Here is a 27,998-nt window from a genome sequence, read left to right as displayed (position 1 = left end):
CACAAATGTTGAGGGAATATGTCGAGGTAATATGTTGAGGTAATATGTCGAGGTAATATGTTGAGGTAATATGTTGAGGTAATGTGTTGAGGTAATGTGTCGAGGTAATATGTTGAGGTAATATGTTGAGGTAATATGTTGAGGTAATATGTTGAGGTAATATGTTGAGGTAATATGTTGAGGTAATACGTTGAGGTAATACGTTGAGGTAATATGTTGAGGTAATGTGTTGAGGTAATATGTCGAGGTAATATGTCGAGGTAATATGTCGAGGTAATGTGTTGAGGTAATACGTCGAGGTAATATGTCGAGCTAATGTGTCGAGGTAATGTGTCGAGGTAATATGTCGAGGTAATATGTCGAGGTAATATGTCGAGGTAATATGTCGAGGTAATATGTCGAGGTAATATGTCGAGGTAATATGTCGAGGTAATATGTCGAGGTAATGTGTCGAGGTAATGTGTCGAGGTAATATGTCGAGGTAATATGTCGAGGTAATATGTCGAGGTAATATGTCGAGGTAATATGTCGAGGTAATGTGTTGAGGTAATGTGTTGAGGTAATGTGTTGAGGTAATGTGTTGCGGTAATATGTTGAGGTAATGTGTTGAGGTAATATGTTGAGGTAATATGTTGAGGTAATATGTTGAGGTAATGTGTTGAGGTAATATGTTGAGGTAATATGTCGAGGTAATGTGTCGAGGTAATATGTCGAGGTAATATGTTGAGGTAATATGTCGAGGTAATGTGTTGAGGTAATGTGTTGAGGTAATATGTTGAGGTAATGTGTTGCGGTAATATGTTGAGGTAATGTGTTGAGGTAATATGTTGAGGTAATGTGTTGCGGTAATATGTTGAGGTAATATGTTGAGGTAATATGTCGAGGTAATATGTCGAGGTAATGTGTCGAGGTAATGTGTCGAGGTAATATGTCGAGGTAATATGTTGAGGTAATATGTCGAGGTAATATGTCGAGGTAATGTGTCGAGGTAATGTGTCGAGGTAATATGTCGAGGTAATATGTTGAGGTAATATGTCGAGGTAATGTGTTGCGGTAATATGTTGTGAATGCTGAAGAATGGTTCAAGCGCACTGCAGTAATATGTTATGTTGTTGTCAGCCAGGTGAACTGCTCTATTTCGCTGATATCTGTGCTGGACCTGGAGGTTTCAGTGAATACGTCCTCTGGCGACGAAAATGGAAATGCAAAGGATTTGGACTCACTCTAAAGTCTGGCCCAGGAGTGAATGACTTCAAGTTGGAGGAGTTTTTTGTCTCACCGAGTGAATGCTTTGAACCACACTACGGTGTAGGTGGGTTCATAGGGTTTGTTTCGCCTTATCAAGGGCAGGCTTTAAGGATTCTGTACTAGAATCAAGTGTGCATAGAGCTATGAATTGGCTGCAACTTATAAAGATCAACAGATACATAGACCTATTTATAGCTCGTGTACATAGTGCTATAGATGGCTCATGCACATAGAGCTATTCGTAGCTCGTGTACATAGAGCTATCCAAGAGTAGCTTCTGCCTCAAAGTATATGGAATTCTAGGTGTATAAATCGGCTGCAACTATTCAAGAACAGAAGTTCTTAAAGGTTGACTTCCAACAAAATTCACATAACAGTTATTTGGTATCAAGATTCACCATGTCTTACTCTGTTGTGTTGTAGGTGCCACATATGTGGAAATGTGATTACAAGCTCTTATAAGCTCAAAAACGAAAAGCCGCTGTAGATTGGAATCTCTTTATTTATTTGATGTAGTCATTACAGTTTGGTTATCGTCTTGTCACGTGATGTTCTCACGTGAATTGAAAGGCCAATAAAAAGCTCAATATAAAACTTATGGTAGCACTAGTTTATGACAAACACTTCGGGTTTTACCGAAGACCCCGTATCAAATATAGATGCTCGCTACCTTACAGTTTTGTTTCGGCTTGGATTAATCGTCAAGTTGTAATCTGATGATGTGACCCAATGCTTCGAAAATAATTTTTGCAGCACTTTTCGATTATCACAGGTAACTAACAGGCTCGTCATGATTATCAGACAATGATATGTATGTACTCCTTTGAGCTAAGGTAGGTTAAAAAGTGTAACGATTTTTACGGTAAGTTCTAAGGTATCAGTGCTAAAAATGACAGCATTACAATGACGATAAATTACGATATTACAATAGACGTGGTTTTATTGAATGCGTGAAGTATATTTGTGAAAATATTTCGACGAATGAGATTGCATGAAAGTGTAAACAGAAACCATCCTGTAACAGCTACGTCCCATTTGAGCCGTTTTGGAAAGCGAATCCAAACTACGGCGGTTTCGTGTGGCTGCGATTAACTGTTCGTTTTTTAGCTTTCAAGAGCTTGTAATCACATTCCCATATATTTTGCACCTACAACACAACAGAGTAAGACATGGTGAATCTTATGATACCAAATAACTGTAATGTGAATTTTGTTGCAAGTCAACCTTCAAGTTTTCATAGTAAAACAAGGAGACTTCATCAACTCAATTGAACAGGCTTTAACTGCCAAGGCAGGGAATGTTGGTTAATAAATTTATAACCACTAGCACTTTTATTCCGTTGAAATTAAACATTCCTTTGACATCCTTGGTCTCTATTCTCCACTTCCTTGCTAAATATTCAACATTCCAGATCTTCGAGTCTACAGACCACTGCGTCGCGTTACAGTATTCGTAGAAGCATATTATGTTATGAATTAATAGTTTGGTCTGTAATCATAAAAATTTACCATATCTTCATGCTATATTATTGCTATATTATATATCTATGCTATATTATTGCTATATTATATATCTATGCTATATTATTGCTCTATTATATATCTATGCTATATCCATGCTATATTATACAATATATCTATGCTATATTATATATCTATGCTATATTATTGCTATATTGTATATCTATGCTATATTATACAATATATCTATGCTATATTATATATCTATGCTATATTATTGCTATATTATATATCTATGCTATATTATTGCTATATTGTATATCTATGCTATATTATATATCTATGCTATATTATTGCTATATTGTATATCTATGCTATATCATTAGTCCAGGTTAACTGTCCGCTATGAGTTTATTAGCGTGTTGATTGCACTACATTAGACATTACTTTGTACAGGTGGTATTGATTGCACTGCATTAGACATTAATTTTTACAGGTGGTATTGATTGCACTGCATTAGACATTGCTTTATACAGGTAATATTGATTGCACTACATTAGACATTACTTTGTACAGGTGATATTAACTGCACTGCATTAGACATTACTTTGTCCAGGTAATATTGATTGCACTACATTAGACATTACTTTGTACAGGTGGTATTGACTGCACGAAATTAGACATTAATTTATACAGGTGATATTTATTGCACGAAATTAGACATTACTTAGTACAGGTGGTATTGATTGCACTACATTAGACATTACTTTGTACAGGTGGTATTTATTGCACGAAATTAGACATTACTTAGTACAGGTGGTATTGATTGCACTACATTAGACATTACTTTGTACAGGTGGTATTTACTGCACGAAATTAGACATTACTTTGTACAGGTGATATTGATTGTACTACATTAGACATTGCTTTATACAGGTGATTTTGATTGCACTACATTAGACATTACTTTGTACAGGTGATATTGATTGCACTGCATTAGACATTACTTTGTACAGGTAGTATTGATTGCACTGCATTAGACAGTACTTTTTACAGGTGATATTGATTGCACTGCATTAGACAGTACTTTTTACAGGTGATATTGATTGCACTACATTAGACATTACTTTGTACAGGTGGTATTAACTGCACTGCATTAGACATTACTTTGTACAGGTGGCATTGATTGCACGACATTAGACATTGCTTTATACAGGTGATATTGATTGCACTACATTAGACATTACTTTGTACAGGTGATATTGATTGCACTACATTAGACATTACTTTGTACAGGTGATATTGATTGCACTACATTAGACATTACTTTGTACAGGTGATATTGATTGCACTACATTAGACATTACTTTGTACAGGTGGTATTGATTGCACTACATTAGACATTACTTGGTACAGGGGGCATTGATGGTGACGGAGACATCTACCGGCAGGACAATATCGACAAGTTCTCTGAGTTTGTTAAAGAAAACTCTCAGCACAAGGGAGTACATTTCGTCATGGCTGACGGTGGCTTCTCCGTTGAGGGTTAGTTCAGCTGTTAAGGATGAACTTGCCCTAAATTTTAGTGGATTTTATTAGAAAGTGTCGGTTTTTTTCTATCATTTGTAAGTGTTTTTTGAGGTTTGAGGTGGTCTGACTGTCAGGATGTTTCAAGATTAAAATCTAAAAAACTTGATCTCGGTTAAAATGCTCATATCAAGCGAAAATGCGATTGTGACATCTATAGTTGCAAAGATACCGACAGAATAACGACGCTTAATGCTGCTACTTTAACTTACTAGCTGATATCAACAAGTTTAGACTATGCTCAACTTTTATTATATTACTTTTGCATATTCCAAAACATGGGAAGGTAGCTAAAGTGTCTAGACTAGTTGTAAGATGAATCGGTAGTTGTAGAGTGACTCAGGAGTTGCTTGATTGAAGATCTGCTGCTGCAAATAGTTGATCATAGATAGAAGCATAGATAGAACCATAGATAGAAGCATAGATAGAACCATAGATAAAATCATAGATAGAACCATAGATAGAAGCATAGCCACGGATTATCTGAAGTACACTGCTATAAACTCTGTTTTTCACATCTACTAAAAGTGACAGAAAAATGTCGATGTCTACTGCCTCTTGTCACACTTCAGTATTACTCACTCGTGATAATTTGCAATTCTCTAATTAATGAATCTGTTAACAGGTTTTGTAAACATGTCGAAATAAGTAGTCTGAAAATGATGAATGAAATTTAATGTTTCTCACGCTTCTTACCTATCTGCTCATGGCTACCTTACCTTCACAAATACGGTAAAACCTGTATTTGAATGCCACCTTTATTTGAACGTCACCTCTATTTAGCGCCACTATGGGAGAAGGGTAGAAAAATAGAGTGCCACCCTTTAATTGAACTTTATTTGACTGATACTATTTGACAGTTTTAATCTTCACCAACTCATAATAGCAAGTGATCAATAGAAAAAGTGTCCACAAAACCGTACTAATAATGACTCGATTACATCAATAACAATCGTTTCATTCGTCGTTTCTGTTCGTATCGAAGTCCATTCTCTAACTCCTAATCTTTAGGTTTTTTCATTAGAAACTTTGATTGCAACACTATAGAAATAGTTAGTTACTGTATCAGACTAATAGTTATCTCTTTTTTAACACATTCTTTCTACTTCAATGTATGTTGAAAAAAGTTTTTGCATCTACGTTAGAAATGCTACGTACGTATTTTGAGGCAATTTTGATTACACGCTGTTTCTCTTTATTCGCGCTACAAGTTTCTATTCGAAATAGCATCGTGTAAAAAGTTTTGCTCTGTTAAAAATTGTTTGGGCGCTAATATTGACTAGCTCAGTTGTGCAGAAGAGGAGTTGAGGTCAGAAGACACTGTGGAAGGTATTGAACAGCCAAGAATATGAAATGGTTTCAAACAAAGGCAACAATTGGCATGTTAATGTCAATTTTTGTTGTTGTATGAATTATGATTATGGTTTGTTTATGTCACTTGTTCTTGAATATATATTTGGGGCATTTGATAGATTACTATTACTATAAAACTTATAAATTTGCATATTTGTAGCAGATTATTTAATAGCATGATTGCGGTAATCTGAACTCAGCTTACAATGAATCAATGCTCGTAACTCCTGATGTATTGCACATAAAAACCTGTTTTGGCTGTGAACTATAACAAACATATTGATGAGTGCAATGAGTTTTTATGCAATTTGGTTAAATATAGTTATAAAACAAAAATTTACCTTCAAATTTAAAATGAGATAAAAAACTTAAAAGCTACAACAAATGGCAATGCAGGTTATAAGATCATAATTGGTTAATTGTAAGCACTAGATATCAACTGGTAAAGACATGTATCGGCTTCATTGTTCATATTTATTTCACAAAGCTATGACAAGTTGGAGGTAAGCTGGCAATTTTGTTGCCTCCAAACTGGTTCATGTCGCACTGCGTGAAGGTGAGTGGAAAATATAGGCAACATTCGATTCGCTCGTGAAAAGGCTAAATTTATCTTCTTAACATCCTGACGAGGTGTTTGAAAAATACAACGCCACCCTTTATTTGAACGTCACCTTCAATAAAGCGCCACTCTAAAAGACGAGTTGAAAAATAGAACGCCATGGTGTTCAAATAAAGGTTTCACGGTATTTGATATTTTACCATGCTTGTGGAGGATTTTTTGTGTGTTTATGCTATACTGGTCATGTGATCTTACTACATGCTGGTCATGTGACCTGACTACATGCTGGTCATGTGATCTGACTATGCGCTAGTCATCTGTTCCGAGGATACATAAGGCTCATTGCCTATTTATTAACAAATGAAAATATTCATGTTTGATGTATTTTTTGACTGCATTGGCACATAGCTGCAGCTGTCAGTGCAGTCCGCCTTTTATCATTTTAGAAGCACTTCAGCAACAAGAAGATTTGCAATAAATTCTAATAAAAAGCCAAAGAAATAAAATTAACGCTGCTCATTTGATTTGTATGAAACTAATGAGGAGTCCCTTGCATGCAGGTCAGGAAAATGTTCAGGAAATCCTTTCAAAGAGACTCTACTTGTGCCAGTTCCTCTGTGCCATCTCCGTACTCAGAGAGAATGGCCATTTCGTCTGCAAGCTATTTGATGTCTTCACTCCATTCAGTGTAGGCTTGATATATCTCGTCAGATACTGTTTCGAAGAGGTTAGTCGCTATAGCAGAAGTCAAATCTTAGAGAATCCCATCTCTGATTGTCAGTTAGTATGCTATGGAACATTTATATATATGTTCACGAAGAACATCTTATGACCCGCCGTGCAGGTAGTTTATCTCGCAGTCTTGTGTGCCGCCCTTTTTGGTGTCGTGGTCGCGCATTTAACACAGCATTATTAAACCTTCAGACTGCACTTATCTATGGTTATCCGTTTGCCCCTGAACATCAAACTAAACTGGGTGTCTCTGCGCTGTAGCCGCACTTTGATAAGAAATCTCAGAATATCCAACTGCTTCTTCTTTCCTCTCAAATTTTTTGCCACTTTTCCATCATGACTAAGGATTGTGGGTACTGCACCAGCCTTCAAGAGTTGCCTGACCATGCCGGTGTTTCTGTTTTCAGCTGCGTAATGCAGTGCCGCTAGTCCATGCTTATCCACAACATTAATTGGATTATTCTAGAACATAAAAGAGCTCATGAAATTCCTAATTTGATATATAAGAATGTTCTAGAGTATCAGTGATAAGCGTCTTAAAGAGTTTGAGTACGTAGGAGTGTGAGTGTCTGCTGCAGCCATAAGGTACAGTAGACACTCCTTGATGTAAATAATCTGTTCCGAGAATGTTTATGTTGTAGGGATTTTACATTATATGACAGTACAGCAACTGTACAGTAATTGTAGTATTATTGACTTGTATCAACAACTGTACAGTAACTGTAGTATTATTGACTTGTATCAACAACTGTACAGTAACTGTAGTATTATTGACTTGTATCAACAACTGTACAGTAACTGTAGTATTATTGACTTGTATCAACAACTGTACAGTAACTGTAGTATTATTGACTTGTATCAACAACTGTACAGTAACTGTAGTATTATTGACTTGTATCAACAATTGTTCAGTAGCTGTAGTATTATTGACTTGTATCAACAACTGTACAGTAACTGTAGTATTATTGACTTGTATCAACAACTGTACAGTAACTGTAGTATTATTGACTTGTATCAACAACTGTACAGTAACTGTAGAATTATTGACTTATATCAACAACTGTACAGTAACTGTAGTATTATTGACTTGTATCAACAATTATCATAACTGTAGTATTATTGACTTGTATCAACAATTATCATAATTGTAGTATTATTGACTTGTATCAACAATTGTTCAGTAACTGTAGTATTATTGACTTGTATCAACAATTATCATAACTGTAGTATTATTGACTTGTATCAACAATTATCATAATTGTAGTATTATTGACTTGTATCAACAATTGTTCAGTAACTGTAGTATTATTGACTTGTATCAACAATTATCATAACTGTAGTATTATTGACTTGTATCAACAATTATCATAATTGTAGTATTATTGACTTGTATCAACAACTGTACAGTAACTGTAGTATTATTGACTTGTATCAACAACTGTACAGTAGCTGTAGTATTATTGACTTGTATCAACAACTGTACAGTAACTGTAGTATTATTGACTTGTATCAACAACTGTTCAGTAACTGTAGTATTATTGACTTGTGTCAACAACTGTTCTCTTTTTTCTCACCACTTTCACTTAGTTTGTGGTCCATGAGTATGATAATTTTATTATAAGTTTATAAGTTAAGGGGAGCAATCACCTTCAATGTCAGTATAAATCCTTTTTTTCTAAACAGCAAGGTTCATGATCGGAAGTAAAAAAAATTGCATGTGTTAAAAACAATGTGAAACAAAAATATATATTTACTTCTGTAAGAGCGGTGTATGTAAGAGCGGTGTCTGTAAGAGCGGTGTATGTAAGAGCGGTGTCTGTAAGAGCGGTGTATGTAAGAGCGGTGTCTGTAAGAGCGGTGTATGTAAGAGCGGTGTCTGTAAGAGCGGTGTATGTAAGAGCGGTGTCTGTAAGAGCGGTGTCTGTAAGAGCGGTGTCTGTAAGAGCGGTGTCTGTCTATTTTTTCAAATCTTTCATTAGAGATTAGGATAAAAATTTATTTTAACGAAACTCCATTTCGTGACATTGAGGTTGAGAGATCGTCCAAGATCAAATCTTCCGTGATACAGATTTTTCATTGCTAGACTTTAATTGCTATAACTGGACACAGGGTCATAAGGTCATAAGGACACAGGGTGTACAAAGAGGCATAAATACAAACACTGAGGTTTATACATATATAGATTAACTTACCAGCTGCTTTAGTATGAGAGACACTGAGTTGCTGTGATTAGCTGTCGCTGCCACATGAAGGCATGTCATCATATGCTTGTCCTGCTTGTATAGCTTTGCCCCCGCTTTGATTAGTAGCTCTAAGGCTATTGTGTTACCTGCAAGATGTTAGAAAGAGGTGAGACTAACGGAGAACATTCTTAGCGACTCCTAAGTTTGTAACTGCTCTCTACTTCTAGGATCCCATCACCATCGCAGTGGTTAGGATGGAGTCATTTGCAGTAGAGAGAGGTGTTTAGGATGGAGTCACATTCAGTAGAGAGAGGTGGTTAGGATGGAATAATTTTCAATAGAGAGGTGTTTAGGATGGAGTCACTTTCAGTAGGGAGAGGTGTTTAGGATGGTGTCATTTTCAGTAGAGAGAAGGGTTTAGGATGGAGTCATTTTCAGTCGAGAGAAGTGTTTAGGATGGAGTCACTTTCAGTAGAGAAAAGTGTTTAGGATGGGGTCACTTTCAATAATGAGGTACATGTACATGGAGATGCGTGTGGAATAGATTAATAAAATGCATATCTCTAAAATCAAATTTCTTTTCACTTTTCTGCATCCACAGTGGTGAGTGATTAAAGACGTATGGGCATTGTATGGCCATCGTAGGATGGATGTGCAAGAGCTGATGGACCCTGTCCCTCTAGCAATGATTGATCCAGTTCATTATTTCTTCATGTTATCATATGATATATTGAAAATTCTCTAAAAAACTTGTATTATGTGTCTCTCAGCTCTGAAAAGCTGAGAAATAGCCCTAAAATACCTGATTTGGCTGCGTAGTGTGTCGGTGTTCTGCCCTCCCAGTCTATAGCGTTAGCATCAGCACCATTCTCAAGCAGAATCTCCACGATGTCATTGTAGCCGTATATGATAGCCGTGTGTAGCGGAGTTAGGCACTCCCTTTCTGTTTTGTTTCGGTTCTGAAGTTAAAATTGAACATAGAGGGATAGTTCACTGCAAAGTCTAAAGGCGCAAACACACTAGGCAATTTTTGTGTGTGCGTCATGAGGAGCGCGAAAATATCGCTGGTGTGTGCTAGAACACATTTGGGTGACTCACCGGCGAGCGTCAAAATTCTATGTCACTACCCTAGGACACTTATATTTCGCTAGTATTTAGTTTCATGAGTAGCATACAGAGTAAAATTTTGCTGCAACTTAATTTCGCGGGTCTGATGAGTGCGAAAATATAGTGATGTTAAAATAAATGCAGTAGAACAAACATAATTAGATTCCTCAGGTCCAGTTCACTAGTAAAAAAATTTTTCAATTTGGGACTAGTTTGCATTTGTGAACCGCAGGTAGAATTGTGTGGGTGAGATCGACAATGCAACTTGATCGCTTGCTGCTATTTGTTTCTTGGACTATCAATGACGTCTAGGTCCTTGCCCTTGCCGCCGTGACTGTTGTGGCACCATTATTAGATCTCAAATATTTATAGCACGCAGTGGCCATGGCTCAAGGTTGTTATTGTTTTTGGTTGGTAATAAAATTCATTGCTACAATTATTATTCAACTTTATGACTCTCCCTACCAGACTTTCATCCTCATCAGTTACAAATTCAGTGACTAAACTAATATCATCATCATCCACATTTGCCTTGGCTTTTCCACAGGCCCGTATTCCCTGGGGCGGCTGGCCGGCTGAGCCGCCTAACTTTTTAGGAATTTTTGGCTGCTAAGTATAGTCCAATTCGGAGAACTTGCCCTCGGATAAAATGTAAAATTTTATCACGGAAACTTGGTTAACTCGAACGGATTTGTTTGGTCCGTTTCCACGCAATGATAAATTGCTTTAGATAACTCGACCTCAACATTAACTTGAACAGTTATTTGCCCAACGGCTACGGAAACGGTTTTTATCGCTGTAGAATATCACTTTATTCCAAGCCATAGAGATAAGCGTTAACTTTTAATAATTCTTGGGCATAATTATTATCATGATCGGCAAAATATTTTTGTTAACTACTTTTATAAAGGTTTGCAAAAGGTCAAGTTTTACCAAACATCCGTTTGGCAATGGCCCAACGAAAGCGTAAAAACCTTCGGATGAACTTAAAATAAAATCGGCAAAATTGATCTTTGTTGAAACGCTAAAAAAAACAAGTCTTTTTTCTGAGCGTTTCAACTGCGGTCAAGTTTAGCCTATTTTAATCTGAAAATGTCATGGCAGTCACATCACCTAAAACAAACAAATCTCCAATAATAGAAAAAATGTTTATACTTTCCGATAAAATCTTTTGAAACTTTATGTGAGATGCCCGGTTGAGGCCCTACATGAAAGAAACCTGTTGAGGGGCTGATACCGCCCCTCCAAACCCCCAGATGCTCATAACTAGTTGGCTAACATTAGCCGCCCCAATTTGCAACCAGAGAATACAGGCCTGCTTTTCCAAAAGAACTTGTCATCTCAATTTGCTTTGCCACGCTGCTCAGTCGGCGTATTAGCTACATATACTGAGTTTAGTAGAAATTGCCCAATGAGCCCAACCACACACAAAGGTTACCTGCATTTCTAATTTGACGATTTTATTGTGGATATCAATGAACAAAGCTATTTAATTTCGCGCTTTCACTCGTTGTTATAGTTTAGTTTCGCTCATGAAATTTTCGCGAGAGGATGACTCCGCGAAAATGCGAAAGTTAGATGACGTGAATGCATAAGTGTCCTAGGGTAGTTTCTTCAGAGTTGTTAATAAATTGAGTAAATGTTGTGCCTTCTAGACAATGACGTAAACAACTCCTGCTTTTGTTAGGCCCATCTCAATTTCATGAGTTGCACACTACCAGAAGGCATGAGAAAAACTATTCTTATATTTTAACAATTTGTTTATATGATTTATTTTATAGTAGTTTTTATTTTTTAATGTAATAAATATTTACCATTTTCAAGATAGTCAACCTGCGCAACAATTGACTCCCAGATGTTGGTTTCAAATGGGTGTTTTTGTAATTCTTGTGTGTTATGGTGTACAGGACCGGGTGTGCTCTTATTAAATCTATGAACAATTCAGTGTTCATTTTGATGATGGTTCAATCGTAACAAAATAGCAGAATGTTGTTGCTGTACGCTGGTAAAGATTGACATGAACAAATTAGCAGCCAGTTCACGGCATTCTCGGGTAAAACAACCAATTGAAATGCACCTCACGAGCGATACAGTTTCGATTGAGCAAGTCGAGTGTTATCACTCAGCATCAACTCGCTGGGCCAGTTCCAGCACCGATTGGTGCCATGCGACGCGATATCGCTCTACATATTGCCTAGTGTGCCTTTAGTACACTGGTATGATAGCATGTGAGTTGTCTAACCTAACAGTGTAGTAAGGAGGTGGGGTTTAGGCTACATTATACCCCAGTTCAGGTTTGATTACCTTCCACTGATATTCATCAGTTCTGTCAAAGTGTCAATACTAGCAAAACACAATTAGAAGGATCTCAGGCTTCTGTTAGACGTGTAAGACAACGTAATAGACTATTCGAAGAGTAAATACTGGATTATGTATTTAATCGTCTGCGCTCAGTAGATCAGCAGTCGTTGGTTACATACCGTAGTGTTGTCCAGCTCTAGCAATGTCTGTACGAGTCTTCTGTTCCCCTTGGTGGCAGCCATATGAAGAGCTGTCGTGTGCCAGTTCGAGCTCTCAATGGTCCACACAACCCCATGTGTGAGGAGCAGCGTCACTATTTGATCATACCCTACAGAGGATGAATAGTTATTAACAGTATTGTAGAACATACTTATCCTAGTAATAAGTGTTAGTAATTGGTCAAATGGTTATCATAAGACAGACACGTAACATAACATTGGGCAGTGACCATCAAGTCAAATATTCTGACAAATGAGACTTAAATAATTGTGTATTTTTATGAACAACATACATTTGTTGATGGCGATGCGAAGTGACTGAGAAAATAGTATCTACAGAATGGTATAGGTAAGGGATAGATAAGGGATAGATAAGGTATATATAAGGTATAGATAAGGTATAGATAAGGCATAGATAAGGTATATATAAGGTATAGATAATGTATCGATAAGGTATAGATAAGGTATAAGTAAGGTATAGATAAGGTATAGATAAGGTATAGATAAGGGATAGATAAGGTATATATAAGGTATAGATAAGGTATAGATAAGGCATAGATAAGGTATATATAAGGTATAGATAATGTATCGATAAGGTATAGATAAGGTATAAGTAAGGTATAGATAAGGTATAGATAAGGTATAGATAAGGGATAGATAAGGGATAGATAAGGGATAGATAAGGCATATATAAGGTATAGATAAGGTATAGATAAGGCATAGATAAGGTATATATAAGGTATAGATAAAGTATAGATAAGGTATAGATAATGTATAGATAAGGTATAGATAAGGTATAGATAAGGCATATATAAGGTATAAGTATAGATAAGGTATCGATAAGGTATAAATAAGGTATAAATAAGGTATAGATAATGTATAGATAATGTATAGATAAGGTATAGATAAGGTATAGATAAGGTATAGATAAGGTATAAATAAGGTATAGATAAACTATAGATAAGGGATAGATAAGGTATAGATAAGGTATAGATAAGGTATAGATAAGGTATTGATAAGGTATATATAAGGTATATATAAGGTATAGATAAGCTATCGATAAGGTATAGATAATGTATAGATAAGGTATAGATAAGGTATAAATAAGGTATAGATAAGGTATCGATAAGGTATATATAAGGTATAGATAAGATATCGATAAGGTATAGATAAGGTATAGATGAGGTATAGATATAAGGTATAGATAAGGTATAGATAAGGTATAGATAAGGTATATATAAGGTATAGATAAAGGATAGATAAGGAATAGATAAGGTATATATAAGGTATAGATAAGGTATAGATAAGGTATCGATAAGGTATAGATAAGGTATAGATAAGGTATAGATAAGGTATCAATAGGGGATAGAAGAGGTATAGATAATGTATAGATAAGGTATAGATAAGGTATAGATAAGGTATAGATAAGGTATAGATAAGGTATAGATAAGGTATCAATAAGGTATCAATAAGGTATCAATAAGGTATAGATAAGGTATAAATAAGGTAATCTCTGGTTGAGATATATAACAGTTAGGCCTGTTTAATCATGCTCTGTTTCTAACACAAAAATCTCCACAGATCTTGTAAGCACGTTAACATTCGCTTTGACTATTTACTCTGTTACCATAGGTGGTGCTTCTTGGTTGCTTACTTCTTTCGATCCCATATAATATGATGTCAAATAGTGAATAGTTTCGCTAGACAGAGATTCATCATCATATACCAGAAACACAAATGATTGGAAGTTAAACTTGGCTAGAATTGGCCAGTAACGTTTCACTCATACTAACAGATAAAATACTCTAGGTTTCAACTTCATACTCATTCTTTCTTTACCTTGTATGTATGTATGTATGTACGTATGTATATGTACGTTTATATGTACGTATGTATATGTGTATGTACGTACATATGTATGTATGTATACATGTATGTACGTACATACGTATGCACATATGTGTGTATGCATGTACGTATGTATGCACGTACATACGCATGTGTGTATCTACGTATGTATGTATGTAGGTATGCACATGTATGTATGTATGATGTGTGTGCACGCACATGCATGCGCGTATCTGCGCATGTATGTATGTATGTATGTATGTATGTATGTATGTATGTATGTATGTATGTATGTATGTATGCGTGTATGCATGTATGTACATGGTAATGAACATGTTTGTTCACTGATCAAACTAGAGCTACACGGTATAACATTTGACACTCTGGTTTCATACGCAGAGTTCAGGAGGTCAGCATTCAGAACAATCCATCGTTTTTTTACGTCATTGAGCCGTTTGCACATACGCTCGTTCACGAAAAAGCCGCCATAATTGTAGAAAACGATCGTTATTCTTTTATTTAATAGTACTTTTTGGTGTTGTTTTGATACTATAATAACAAAATTGCAAACAGAAGCATCGTTTTCAAAAATTCATTGCAAAAGCTTCGTGTTTTTAACGATAAAATTGTCTATAAAGAAAGCGGACAACAATAAAATGACGTCACAAAAAAACAAAGATTGCAGTCCTTGTAAATGATTCAGAGTTATACTCACAGTGATTGAGAGGACAACTACTAAATTTTCAGTAAGTTTGCAGCTATAGTGGATAGACGAAGTCAAACTGTACAACCTGTCCTACAGTTATAAGAGTATTGGAGTCAGACTGTACAACCTGTTATACAGTTATAAGTTTCTTTAATTTTACTAGCTCCAAATACAGTAAAAGAAATGAAATTTGAATAAAATGCAAATAGCGTACAACTATATGACTCCTTCAAACATACACTGGCGAGCAAATATCTACTCCGTGTAAGTACAACTAGTTTTGATTAATAAGTCAACTGTGGTCTAACGAAAGAATTTAAAAACTAGTTGCATAGTTGCTAAGTAATAGTCATACAGTTCAGCATGATTTTAACTAGTTTAGACACGCTTTAGACCCAGGGCTGATACTCCCCCTAAAAGGCCCATTAGGTTCGGCCCAAAATCACGTTTTAGGGGGGGTTTTCAGACCATGGGGCACTGTCAGTGAATTTGCTACTTTAGGGGGTGTTTTCACAAGCAAGCCAGTAAAAGGGCCCATGCTCATTAAGGTTTTCTATAGCCAAAGTAATACCAAGAATTTGCACCGAAATTCCAGTCTTCATTTTAAAGCAGGTTGCTGCTGCTTGCTTGCTAACAGGAAAGGAAGGGAAAAGAGACAGTCGACACTGCATCATCTTAGCCACCCTTTAGCAATATAATCAGAATGAATGATATGATAATTATTTCATTGATATTCATTATGTTTTTCTTTGTAAATGAAAATGATCTGATGGTTGTTTGGAATCAGTTTTATTAACCCTTTTGCAGGCATAGCGACATTTTGTCGTTTTGCGATACTGACGTTAGTGGGCAGAGCAACTATTATGTCGCCACACGAACGGTTTATATAAATTGATTTATGGTTAGCTAATTGCCTTTTTTTGTTTAATTTTTTTACCAATGGTGAACTACAATATGTTTGTCGCTGTTGGCAACAAAAAATAAGCAATTTGCAGAAGAGCAACGATCGTTTTTGCAATACTAAACAAACGAAAAATCCGAAATAAAAACGTATTTAAATAAAATTGAAAATTTTGTTTGTAGCTTTTTTTTGCTTTATTAATGCATTAATCATATTTGATGTTTAGCGGGGCGTGGAACCTGGGCGCCCTCTAGGGAACTCCCAGTGTTTAGGGAGTGTATTTCAAGTTGATCAACCAGGTGATTGGGGGTACAATATCCAAATTCAAATTGACCAACCAGGTGATTGGGGGTACAATATCCAAGGCTGGGCCTATCCAGGTGGGTGTTTTTTTCAGAGTATCAGCCCTGGGGCTTTAGATAACTGTTAGAGATATCAAGAAACTTTGACAGAAATTACAGTATTTAACCTGTATCTTTTTCATTTTAATTTGATGAATGCATAATCCTTTCAATACTGCCTGTCTGCTGGTAGTCGCTCAATAGCCATTTTAGTACATTGATAAGGCACTGATACAAGAACAGACATACATGTACATCAATCACTTTAACTTCAATCACATAGCTTATTAATGTATCGTGATACTGTGTTTTAGTCATAACTAGCTGTGCTACCCGGCTTTGCTCGGGTAATAAAAATCAGCTTATAAACAGTAAGAAGTAATGAGAGTTGCCTGCCACTTGCTATTAGCCTGGTACATTGCCAATAGAAAATTTGAGTCCTCTTACTAATGAGAGCTATTGTCTCAGTGGCATTACGCAATCACTCTGCATAGTACACAAAGCCGTTGGGTATTTGCTCCCATATAGCGACATACCCTACAGGAGGAAAATATTCGTTGGTCATAAAAATTCGCGATTTCACGAACAGTCAATCCCGCGAATTATTAAATTCAGTGAACCATTAGTTCTATTTTTAATCACAAGAGAGAATAACTACTGCATCAAATTTAAAACTAGTCGCTAGCCTAGTTTTTAATGTAAATACTAAATGTAATTGCGTTCCAAAACATTTTTAAAATCATTGTTTGAGCTTTGAGCTAACACCATTGGCAATGCATCACATTTATTTACAAAATTATTCGAGGTTGTCACAAGATATGCAGAATGGCGTCATCGCGAAAATAGCCGCGAGGCAGAAGTACTAAACGTAGCCGAGTTCCAAAACTTCTTTAAAATCATCGCCAGGCTTCGAGCTTTATTGCCATTGCGTCAAACTTTGCAAAATTATTCAAAGTTTTTACAAGTTATTCGGCATGGCTTCAGCATAGCAAAAAAGCTCCCATAGTCTTTTTACATTAGAATCAACTCCATCAATCTCTAATACCGAAGTCAAGGACGATCATGATTCTGATCTGGACATTATGGTATGTATTTGATTTGCAGTGCAGATACGTTTTTTTCATAATCAACTGCATTAGTTAATTCTTTTGTTTAAAAACTGATCGCTTTCATCAAATACTTCAGCTATTGTTTTTGTACGTCCTCAACACTCGTTAATATTTTTTCTTTTTCGTGTTTACTGCAGATTGACTACGAAAACTAGAGACAAGTAGTAATAATATTCGTCAAGGCAGGAATATTGGCAGAGGCAACCAGTCAACCTAGACCCCTTCATCGACAAAAACTCCTTGATATCGCTGTAGCAAACATGATTAAATTATATATTTTATTTCATGTATAAATGTATTATAATTTATTACGAACTTGAGTGTACAAATAAAATATTTCAAATACAAATAAAATTTTACAAACGATGAATGGAGTAAATATAAACAGTTTAGTCCATATGGCGGTTGTCTAGCAATAAAATTAAACTGGTACTCTTGATATGTGAATACTAGCGTGTAATGGTGCTTTCTGACTAGTTATTTTGGTAATAGCAGCTCTGTCGCTGTCACTGTCTTGGGTATGTGTTGAAGGCGATTCTCTCGCTACTACATGGCTGGTAAGGAAGTTATCATCAGAACTCTCCTCGTGGCTTACTATTGCAAAGTTCTGCCGGTTGGCCAAAGATTTGTGCTCGTAAAGGCGTTTTCGTTCCTTTTTTAAAAACAGATATATTCTTCTCGTAAGTAGCTGCGGTCACTTCAACCTCAATTTCCAGACCTCCCTGAATGATTGGTGGTCTTCTAAGAATGACATCTACCACCCTTGCAATCATTGTTCTTCGGTGCATGATGAAAAATCTCTCTCTCACTCTAAAACAAATAATGAAGCAGTAGGGATGGAAAAAATTAGTATTGCGTTTTACCGAAGAACCAAAGTAAAATTTAACTAATTTAGTAAATGTAAAAAACTCATTACTTACCACAAGTTGTTGGCTTATCAAAGGCCTCCAAAGCGATGAATATTCGTGAAAACCTCTGGACGCAGCAAAAACTGTTTACCGTAGAATAGCACGATCACCTCGAAGTTGTAAGCTACATATAAACCGGAACACGCGGTGTGCGCATGCGTTGGAATATCTATTACTAGCCGCAATAGAGTTAACTTTTCCTAGAGAGTGGCAGTTTTCAGCCGCGAATAAATTCATCCGCGAATATGCATGAAAAGACAATTTTCGCGAAATATAACTCCGTGAATAAATTCATCCTGTAGGGTATATTGGCTAGCTAACAAAGCAATCTCTGTAGCCTAATTAGTGCGGCATCAGACTGGTGAATGGGAGGGTACAAGTTCAAATCTTCTTCGGCACGGATTCTTTATTCCAAGATTTTAATTGCTTTAGCCGGAATGCAGACAGACAGATTCACATACTTTGAGAAATATACATTATATATACATGCATATATATATATAGATCGAGCTTTTCTGTCAAGGATGTACTGCCCTACAAGAGGTAGTGCAGTCAGTTTACTATATGAATTATTATAGCCTCTGGACCTGCGCCTTGCATTTCACCTCAAAGAGTAGTAGTACTTTTATCATGATCATACATGAAAATGTTGAAGTGAGGCTGCATGGCAGTTTCAGTTGCTCTTTGAATTCACTATATTTAGCCTATGCGCAGTATGTGGACTCGAGGGTGATTACTAGAGTTAACCAATAAAAGCTAAGAAAAAACTACTGGTTCACTGAGTCTATGTCAACACAAAGGATTATGATTTTGTCCTTCGTAACAGAACATGTGTATTCCTAGTATGAACTCCATATACTTACAGTCATTCCAACAGACTCATGCTATGACACCATTACACCATGACCAAAAGCTTTCATTTTCATCGTCTTTAATAATAATCTTAGTTTTAGCTTTTGGAGTCACTCAGTCTGCGTTTGAGTTTTTGAATCTAAATTCTAGAAGTCACTTATTATTTTCGCTAAAAATCATTCATGCTGTAGAAGTATAGGCTAAAATATAGGTCACCTGTAGAAGTTGAATTTAAATATAAGTCACCTGTAGAACTATGAGTTCGGGTATAGGTCACCTGTAGAAGTATGAGTTTGAATATAGGTCACTTGTAGAAGTACGAGTTTGAATATAGGTCACATGTCAGAATATGAGTTTATATATAAGTCACCTGTAGAATTATGAGTTTGAATATAGGTCACTTGTAGAAGTATGAGTTTGAATATAGGTCACATGTCGGAGTATGAGTTTAAATATAAGTCACCTGTAGAACTATGAGTTTGGATATAGGTCACCTGTAGAATTATGAGTTTAGATATAAGTCACCTGTAGAACTATGAGTTTGGATATAGGTCACCTGTAGAAGTAGAAGTTTGAATATAGGTCACTTGTAGAAGTACAAGTTTGAATATAGGTCACATGTCGGAGTATGAGTTTAGATATAGGTTACCTGTTGGAGTATGAGCTTAACTATAGGTCATCTGTAGAAGTATGAGTTTGGATATAGGTCACCTGTAGAAGTAAGAGTTTGGATATAGGTCACCTGTAGAAGTAAGAGTTTGGATATAGGTCACCTGTAGAAGTAAGAGTTTGGATATAGGGTCTCCTGGTTGTATTTGTTTGGTTAGTAAGCTGTTTTGAATTGTATACCATTCATTTAAACAAGCTGTCGACTTCTGCCTTTTCTACCATTTTCAACCACTCACGCTGAACTCATTAAAGCATAAACACATCTTTCGATGAGTGTGAGAGGAGGCTCAACACTTGGCATGTTCCTGTTGCCTTCAATTAGTTTTTGGACACTTTTAGCATCAAACACTCCACCACTCTGCATTCGCAGGCAGTAGTTGTTGTTAGCGCTAGCTACTACTAGTTGTATGTACGCTGGGTGTTCTAGGACTAAGCTTACCATCTCTCTAGACTACTCGCTATAAGTTATGAGCTTTCTACTGAAGGGGTTCAAGCTACTTATTTACAGATACAGTAGACGCTCCTACAATGTAAAACTCCATTCACCTAAATTCTGTGAATGTAAAGAATGTTATCTCAAGTTTTTGCTTCGTACAACTTAAGGAACTCCACATAGCGTATTGCGTCAAGTTGGTGCAAGTTATCATATTCGATTTGAATATCGAGAGTCCCATAGCTCGCCTTAAAAATATCATTTCTTTCATTCCCGCGCATGGGGTAAGAGATGACATAATCATGCTGGTGTCTCTATTATATATACACTAGTACCCTGGCAGTCTAGTGTGCTGTGAGAGATCGTCATGTGTGCTGATAAAGTGCAGAGAATAAGTAGCAGTACAATTATACAGAAATACCTAAAGGTGATCGATTGGTGCAGATGTTAGAATGTTGGTATATAATCTGAATGTCACGAGTTGGAGTCACTTCGAAATTACCCTTATACCCTAACCTATTATCCTGGTGACAGAAAGACAGAGAGACAGATACCACTCTTATTATAGTAAAGATATAGTCCTTTGTTTTACTTCATTTCAGGCCTATACAATACTTGTTTATTTTTTTGCAGCACATGGACATAGCTGTGGAAAAAAGTAAACAAAATCGATTTATATGGACATTGAAGGTGTGCGCTTCCCTTAACGTAACAATACTGCTATCATGGTCATTAAACCAAGTGAAAGGGATTAGAAAAAAGAGGAAAGTTGTTGATACAAAACAATAATACTACAGTTACTGTACGTACAGTCATTAAGTTAAATAGCCAAGTTTAGTTTTTTTTCATTTTTCAATGGCCAAAGAGGTGAGTTTAAGAAGAATTAATTGGGCTATTTACATGTAGTTTATGCTATAACTTACATTAAATTACATGTAGTATAAAACATAATATAACATCCCTTTAATGTAAATGTTCCCGGAATGGATTATTTACGTTGTAGGAGCAGCTACTGTAGTAAAAATGCTTTGCAAGCCTGCCATACCACTGTAAAGAATAAGGTGGATAACAGAGCATATAAACTATAACTTCCCATTATGCAACAGGCACCTGCTTCCGTCTGACGAACTATTAACAATTTTATTAGTAACCTTGCATTGCAGTCTCGTTCCTTCCTATTTTAATAGCTGCCTCAAAGGTCAAGACTTGCGTTGGTATGCTGGATATATATATATATATAAGCTGAGGTCATGGCTGCTGCAGCCTCTAACATTATGCTCAGTATTGCCATGGTGCGGGCAATCTTCTTACCGTGAATGGCTGCCATATGCAAGGGGGTGTATCCAGTCCTGCACGTCATATTGGCATCTGCGTTGCTCTCTAGGAGGAGTTTCACAAGTTCTTCATTTCCTCTGGCAGCTGCTTTATGTAATGCCGTTTGTCCCCATTGGTCAGTTGAGTTTACATTTGCTCCTGATTGGAGCAGTTCTTTGCAGATCTGTCTCTGTCCTTTCCATACAGATAGACTTAGCGGGGACATCCCCTTATTGTCAAAAATGTTAATATTTGCTCCGGCTTGGATAAGGACTTTAGTAAGACCTGTGTAGCCTCTTTCCAAACAAATATGCAAAGCAGTTTGGCATTGGGAAGTCAGTCGCATATCCAAGTCTGGTCTCCAGGCTAAGATTTGCTTTACCTGGTCTATCCATTGGTTCTCTATAGCCAGTCTCCAAGCTTTTTGCCTTAACGGTGCAAGCTGGTAGGTTTGGCCTAGTATGAAGCAGTCGACACAGGTAAAACGAGTCATCGACTGCATTGCTGAATTAAATGAGATGATGGCGAGTGTTTGTCTTTCGACAAGTTGGCAGAAGGTCAGAAACTCAGTATGGTTGCAATTGCTGGTGAAGCAAAAATTGCTATAAACATACCATAGCGATTTGAGGACAGATGTGAGTGAGACGGAGTTGTCCTCTATCTTTAGGCGGCATGAATCGCCTGGTGTGGTAGTCTGATATGACATCAGTTCTCGAAAGTAAGGTACTGCCTTAAGAAGCCCCCTAAAACAAATTATTACCTTATTGATAACAATTCATCTGTTTATAAACATTTAGATCAGAAAAAGTATCTTCATGAACATTCTATATTTTACATAGCATTCTCTCCTAGGCAGATTCGCTGCCCACCCTGAAACCTCATATAGAGTTGATACATTCACACATGCGCAGGTTCTTCTGCATGCAGCCATAATATTTCTGCAGTTCATGAATGAGGCCAGACTCTGAGAGTGCTGGTCGCTGCCTATGGTCAATGATTAATTTGAACACGGAAACTATGTCAAGGATGCCGTTATTAGTGTTATGTTTATGTATTTATGTTATTTATGATTTACGCTGCTGTTTTCTGACCTGCTCTGGGCCGAACCAGATAATATGAACCATTGAATGTGTCATGTAATAAGAACATATCTCTGGAGCACTTTGAGAGTGCCTTACCTATTTGGCAGATTCCAAGTATGCTATCTGGCACACATCAGGCCAAGAGAATAGTTCGACTCATTTGGAAAAAGAAAATTGCTCTAACACATGCTAGTCACTAGTCACGGTAGGGTCTTATGGGAAGGAGCCATGTCTTACCTGTGTGCAGTAGTTGTCTCCCCATTTACTTGTATCTCAGTATCACCTTTCCCTTCAGCCCTCTCCTCCCATAGACTGTGCGCCATCTTCCTGTCTTTTGTACCCTTCAGGGATGTCTGCCCACGCTGATAAAATTATATGGATGACTTGATGCAATAGTGAAATATAGCTTTCACTTGAATACATTTTATAAGCATTTTTTGGGAGGAAGGTATTGCTACTAATATGTTACTGGGCATTCTAAAACACCTCAGACGTAAATTTGTATTTGTTAAGAAGGCGCAATTGAGAGGCTACTGTTGCAAATTCACTGTTGAGGTGTCTTTGAGATGGTAGGACGGGTAAGGTGCTGCTGCAAAGATGCTGTTGAAAGGGTACTGTTGAAAAGGCGCATGAGGCGCATACATGTACATGAAGTCTCAGACAATAGACTTGGGTTCTGTTAGCTAAAAAGCTACATGTTTTATCCATACTGACTTATGAAGCTTTTACCGACTTTTAACAAAGGTAGATGAAAATGTCTAACTAAAATCTTAAAATCTGAAACTTGATAATTTTGAGCTCCAACCAGTGCTCTTTCTCTTTTATTGCTGCAATAACCAGTGCTCTTTCTTTTTTTGTTGCTGCAATAACCAGTGCTTTTTCTTTTTATTGCTGCAATAACCAGTGCTCTTTCTTTTTTGTTGCTGCAATAACCATGTGCTTTTTCTTTTTGTTGCTGCAATAATCAGTACTCGTTCTTTTCTATAGCTGCAATAATCAGTGCTCTCTTGTTTTATTGCTGCAATAATCAGTACTCTTTCTTTTCTATTGCTGCAATAATCAGTGCTATTTCTTTTCTATTGCTGCAATAATTAGTGCTGTTTCTTGTCTATTGCTGCAACAACCAGTGCTCTTTCTTTTCTATAGCTGCAATAGTCAGTCCTCTTTTTTCTATTGCTGCAATAATCAGGGCTCTTTCTTTTTTATTGCTGCAATAACCAAATGCTCTTTCTTTTCTATTACTGCAATAATCAGTGCTATTTCTTTTTTTATTGTTGCAATAACCAGTGCTCATTCTTTTTTATTGCTGCAATAGCCATTGCTCTTTCTTTTCTATTGCTGCAATAACCAGTGCTCTTTTTTCTATTGCTGCAATAGCCATTGCTCTTTCTTTTCTATTGCTGCAATAACTAGCAAAGAGCAAAATCTTTTCTGGTTTTCTGAATATCTGGTTGTATAAATTTCTGTCTTCAAATGTCATTATTAAGGTATTTGCTGAGAATTGTGTATCTATGGATAAACTGATGCTATCACAAGAGATCTGTTAGCTAAGATTGGTTTTGGGCCATCCACTCATACCAAGCATACTTCAGTTAAGAGACTCCATCACTAATCTGATAGATTCTATGGTCTACCAACCAGATGGAGAAAGCGATCTATCTCCATGTTCATTTGCATTCTATATCTAATCTAACAACTTACTGTGTGGCTCATCCATTTTAATGACTTGCGGTAAAAATGCTGAGTGCAACAATTCCTAGTAAAAAGATATTGCACTCAAGGCCTGACCTCATATCTATTGTTTGACCAGTCTGAATGACCACCCAGTCTGAATGTTTCCCCAGTTCAAGTGACCCCATGGTAGTGACTAGATCTTCTTATGACTAGCTATATTACACTAGGTAATGCATACCAGTATGTTGTACTAGGTACTATATTATATACCAGTATGTTATACTAGGTACTATATTATATACCGGTATGTTATACTTAATGAATACCTAACAAGCGTAGATCAGGTGGAGGTTGAAGCAATTAAATTTGTTGGAGTTGTCTGTTCAAACGCACCATGACTTATTTAAAAAGGAAGATTATGCAAGTTCCACCAAATTACCATCTGATGCCTTACGCGTTTTATAAATAAAAAGGATGTATGACTTCATCAAGTGAGGATTAGTTTTAATTAAATCAATGAAGTCCATTCTTTGAGTAAAGCTGAAAAGCATGAGGCGGTCATCTACGATGTGAGGCGTCGTTGGAAAGTGTTGTTACACACTCATTACACTCGGCTGATTGTATTTGAATCTTTATTGTGTTATTATTACAAGTTGGTGCTTCTCATATTTAAGATCTAATAAAGTTGACAAAAGAGGTAATAGAAGGTAACTTTTGCTGCTTGTCAATATGGCCAGTTTGCTCTTCACTCTCTCTCACAGTGAAAGTGCAGCTCGTATTGCTGTAGGAAGATCTGTCATATCTGATATTCTTCCCACTCATGTCGAGAGTCAATTGTTCTTATAGGTTATTGAATAGTTGGTATATGTAAAGACACCAGCCGGCGCTATAACACATGGTACAATTATATCTGTTGCCTACTATAGAGTCATAATTGAATAGTATGGTTTGTGGGTATATACTTCTATCACTGTCGATATTGCTGACCAACTCTGCTTTAAAATGATGCGAATGAGACAATGACAATGATAATGATAAGTAACTTACCAGCTGGGTACGACTGTTCCTGTTAAATGGTGGATAAGCGATGAGCGTCCTTCTTCCTACGGCTCTTTGTCTGAGACTATGAGCAAGGCTGCAGCACACATGCGGTACTTGTATTCCTTTGTTTGTTGGAATTATAACCCTGCGTATATAATAACCTTTATAGGGAGCAAGCCATGAAGAGTGAGATGGGAGACATTAGCTATAGCTGTGTAATTGCTCTCATAACACGCCAGTTGTAATTAGCAATACAGCTAATAATTGCTTGTAATTGGGTGGAGATTCATTTGTCTTAGTAATCATGATAGCCAATCAGAGTTATTCTTAGTCGGGAAAGTCCAACTCTGTTATGAGTCAACGTCACGCACAGCTGGGCGACCCAGCTGCGTAGGCCCAGCTGTATATATGCCCTCAGTTGTATTCCACATGATTATTCTGTATTTCCCTGTCGTTGCTCAATTCGTAAGAAAGACCTTAATATTTGGCTGGAAACTAGACAGCAGCTGTTATGAGTCAACGTCACGCACAGCTGCTTAGGCTCAGCTGTATATACAAGCTCAGCTGTATATAAAGCTGAGCCTGTATATACCGGCTCAGCTGTATATACAGCTGTATATACAGCTGAGCCTGTATATAACGGCTCAGCTGTATATACAGGCTCAGCTGTATTTCGCATGATTATTCTGTATTTTTCAGTCAATGCCCATTTTATAAGAAAAACCTTACTTTTGGCAGGAAAGTCGACAGCAGTCGTGCAGGTGAATGTCGATTTACGATCTCCTTTACACGTAAAATTTTTTAAACAATCTTTGCCAATATATGTCTCAAGGCATGACGGAGTTTCCAGTTTGTGTTGTTTTCAAGACGGATATTGAAACGCTTTAAAAAAGCCTTCATGACTTTGAAAGCTAGGGACCAATCTTTATTTTGAGTACAAGATCGGAATCAGCGTGTCTGATTTACTTAGAAAATACGATAAAAGTTGATCGTGGCAGTTATGTTTTAATGATAGGAATAGAGGGGCAAGTTGCAACATGTCTCAACTTGCCCCTCTATTCTTATGAAAGGAAAGAGCTCGAGTAGTGTTGAAGCTGCTGTTTGATATAAACCTGGATAACATGGCTAATCCTCACTATGAACACCTGAATTCCTGGACAATATTGATATCATGACTGCAAATGCTAACATATAGAAAGAAAAGTTTGATCTTTAGATCAATGTGTACATATGTTTTGTTTTACCGAGGAAGTTAGTTTGTCGGGATTGTTGTACACAGTGTTTTGAAGTTATTAGCAAACACTTTTCAAGTTTTTCTTGCTCAGATAATTAGTGGACATTTGAATTGCGTGGCTGAAAATAACTTCAAGAACACACAATTCTAAAACTAAAATTTACTATGAAAATTAAGGACGTTTCAACGTGCCTCATCGGGTGTTTCAATGTACCTATCGGGCACGTTGAGACACCAATTAGGCGATTTGTACATTTGTGATATTTTCCAAGGTATACAACCAGCAGAATTGGCATTTGGCATACATATATGTAAAACATATTTCTGCATCCTCTGTGATTATCTACATTATATTCCAATATTTTAGGAAAACGTTGTAGCCAAAAATGCATTTATTGTTGCAACATGCCCCACCCTCCCCTATACACATATACATTAGATTATGTTAATTCACATAATGTTCATGCACTCCAAGTTAGTCTTGCTCCATATCTCTCTCACGGCCTCTACCTACACACTCATCTCTACCTACACACTCACCTTTACCTACACACTCATCTCTACCTACACACTCACCTTTACCTACACACTCATCTCTACCTACACACTGACCTCTACCTACACACTGACCTCTACCTACGCACTCACCTCTACCTACACACTCACCTCTACCTACGCACTCACCTCTACCTACGCACTCACCTCTACCTACACACTCACCTTTATCTACACACTCATCTCTACCTACACACTCACCTCTACCTACACACTGACCTCTACCTACGCACTCACCTCTACCTACACACTCACCTCTACCTACGCGCTCACCTCTACCTACACACTGACCTCTACCTACACACTCACCTCTACCTACGCACTCACCTCTACCTATACACTCACCTCTACCTACGCACTCACCTCTACCTACGCACTCACCTCTACCTACACACTCACTTCTACCTACGCACTCACCTCTACCTACACACTCACTTCTACCTACACACTCACCTCTACCTACGCACTCACCTCTACCTACACACTCACCTTTATCTACACACTCATCTCTACCTACGCACTCACCTCTACCTACACACTCACCTCTACCTACACACTCACCTCTACCTACGCACTCACCTCT

At 36.9% G+C, this 27,998-nt stretch overlaps 2 protein-coding genes across 2 annotated transcripts in view; one reads left to right on the top strand and one right to left on the bottom strand.

Moving 5' to 3' along the window:
• LOC137404702 (cap-specific mRNA (nucleoside-2'-O-)-methyltransferase 1-like) overlaps positions 1-27,998 on the top strand; it is a 53,702-nt gene that overhangs the window by 7,845 nt on the left and 17,859 nt on the right. Inside the window, exons 6-8 of the mRNA XM_068090934.1 lie at positions 1,120-1,312; positions 4,125-4,253; positions 6,768-6,934. Of these exons, the coding sequence (XP_067947035.1) occupies positions 1,120-1,312; positions 4,125-4,253; positions 6,768-6,934 (489 nt within the window). The remainder of the gene's footprint in view (positions 1-1,119; positions 1,313-4,124; positions 4,254-6,767; positions 6,935-27,998) is intronic.
• Positions 6,994-27,115, bottom strand: LOC137404121 (receptor-interacting serine/threonine-protein kinase 4-like). Its single transcript, XM_068090275.1, has 8 exons — positions 27,075-27,115; positions 25,633-25,771; positions 23,149-23,273; positions 21,827-22,572; positions 12,710-12,858; positions 9,925-10,081; positions 9,132-9,268; positions 6,994-7,401 (listed from the first exon to the last, which is right to left on the bottom strand). The coding sequence occupies exons 1-8, from the start codon at positions 27,113-27,115 to the stop codon at positions 7,120-7,122; spliced, it is 1,776 nt and encodes a 591-aa protein (XP_067946376.1). The 3' UTR covers positions 6,994-7,119.

Source organism: Watersipora subatra, chromosome 9 (genome assembly GCF_963576615.1).
Source record: "Watersipora subatra chromosome 9, tzWatSuba1.1, whole genome shotgun sequence".
NCBI classification, from domain to species: domain Eukaryota; kingdom Metazoa; phylum Bryozoa; class Gymnolaemata; order Cheilostomatida; family Watersiporidae; genus Watersipora; species Watersipora subatra.
This window is presented reverse-complemented; position numbering and strand designations above follow the sequence as displayed.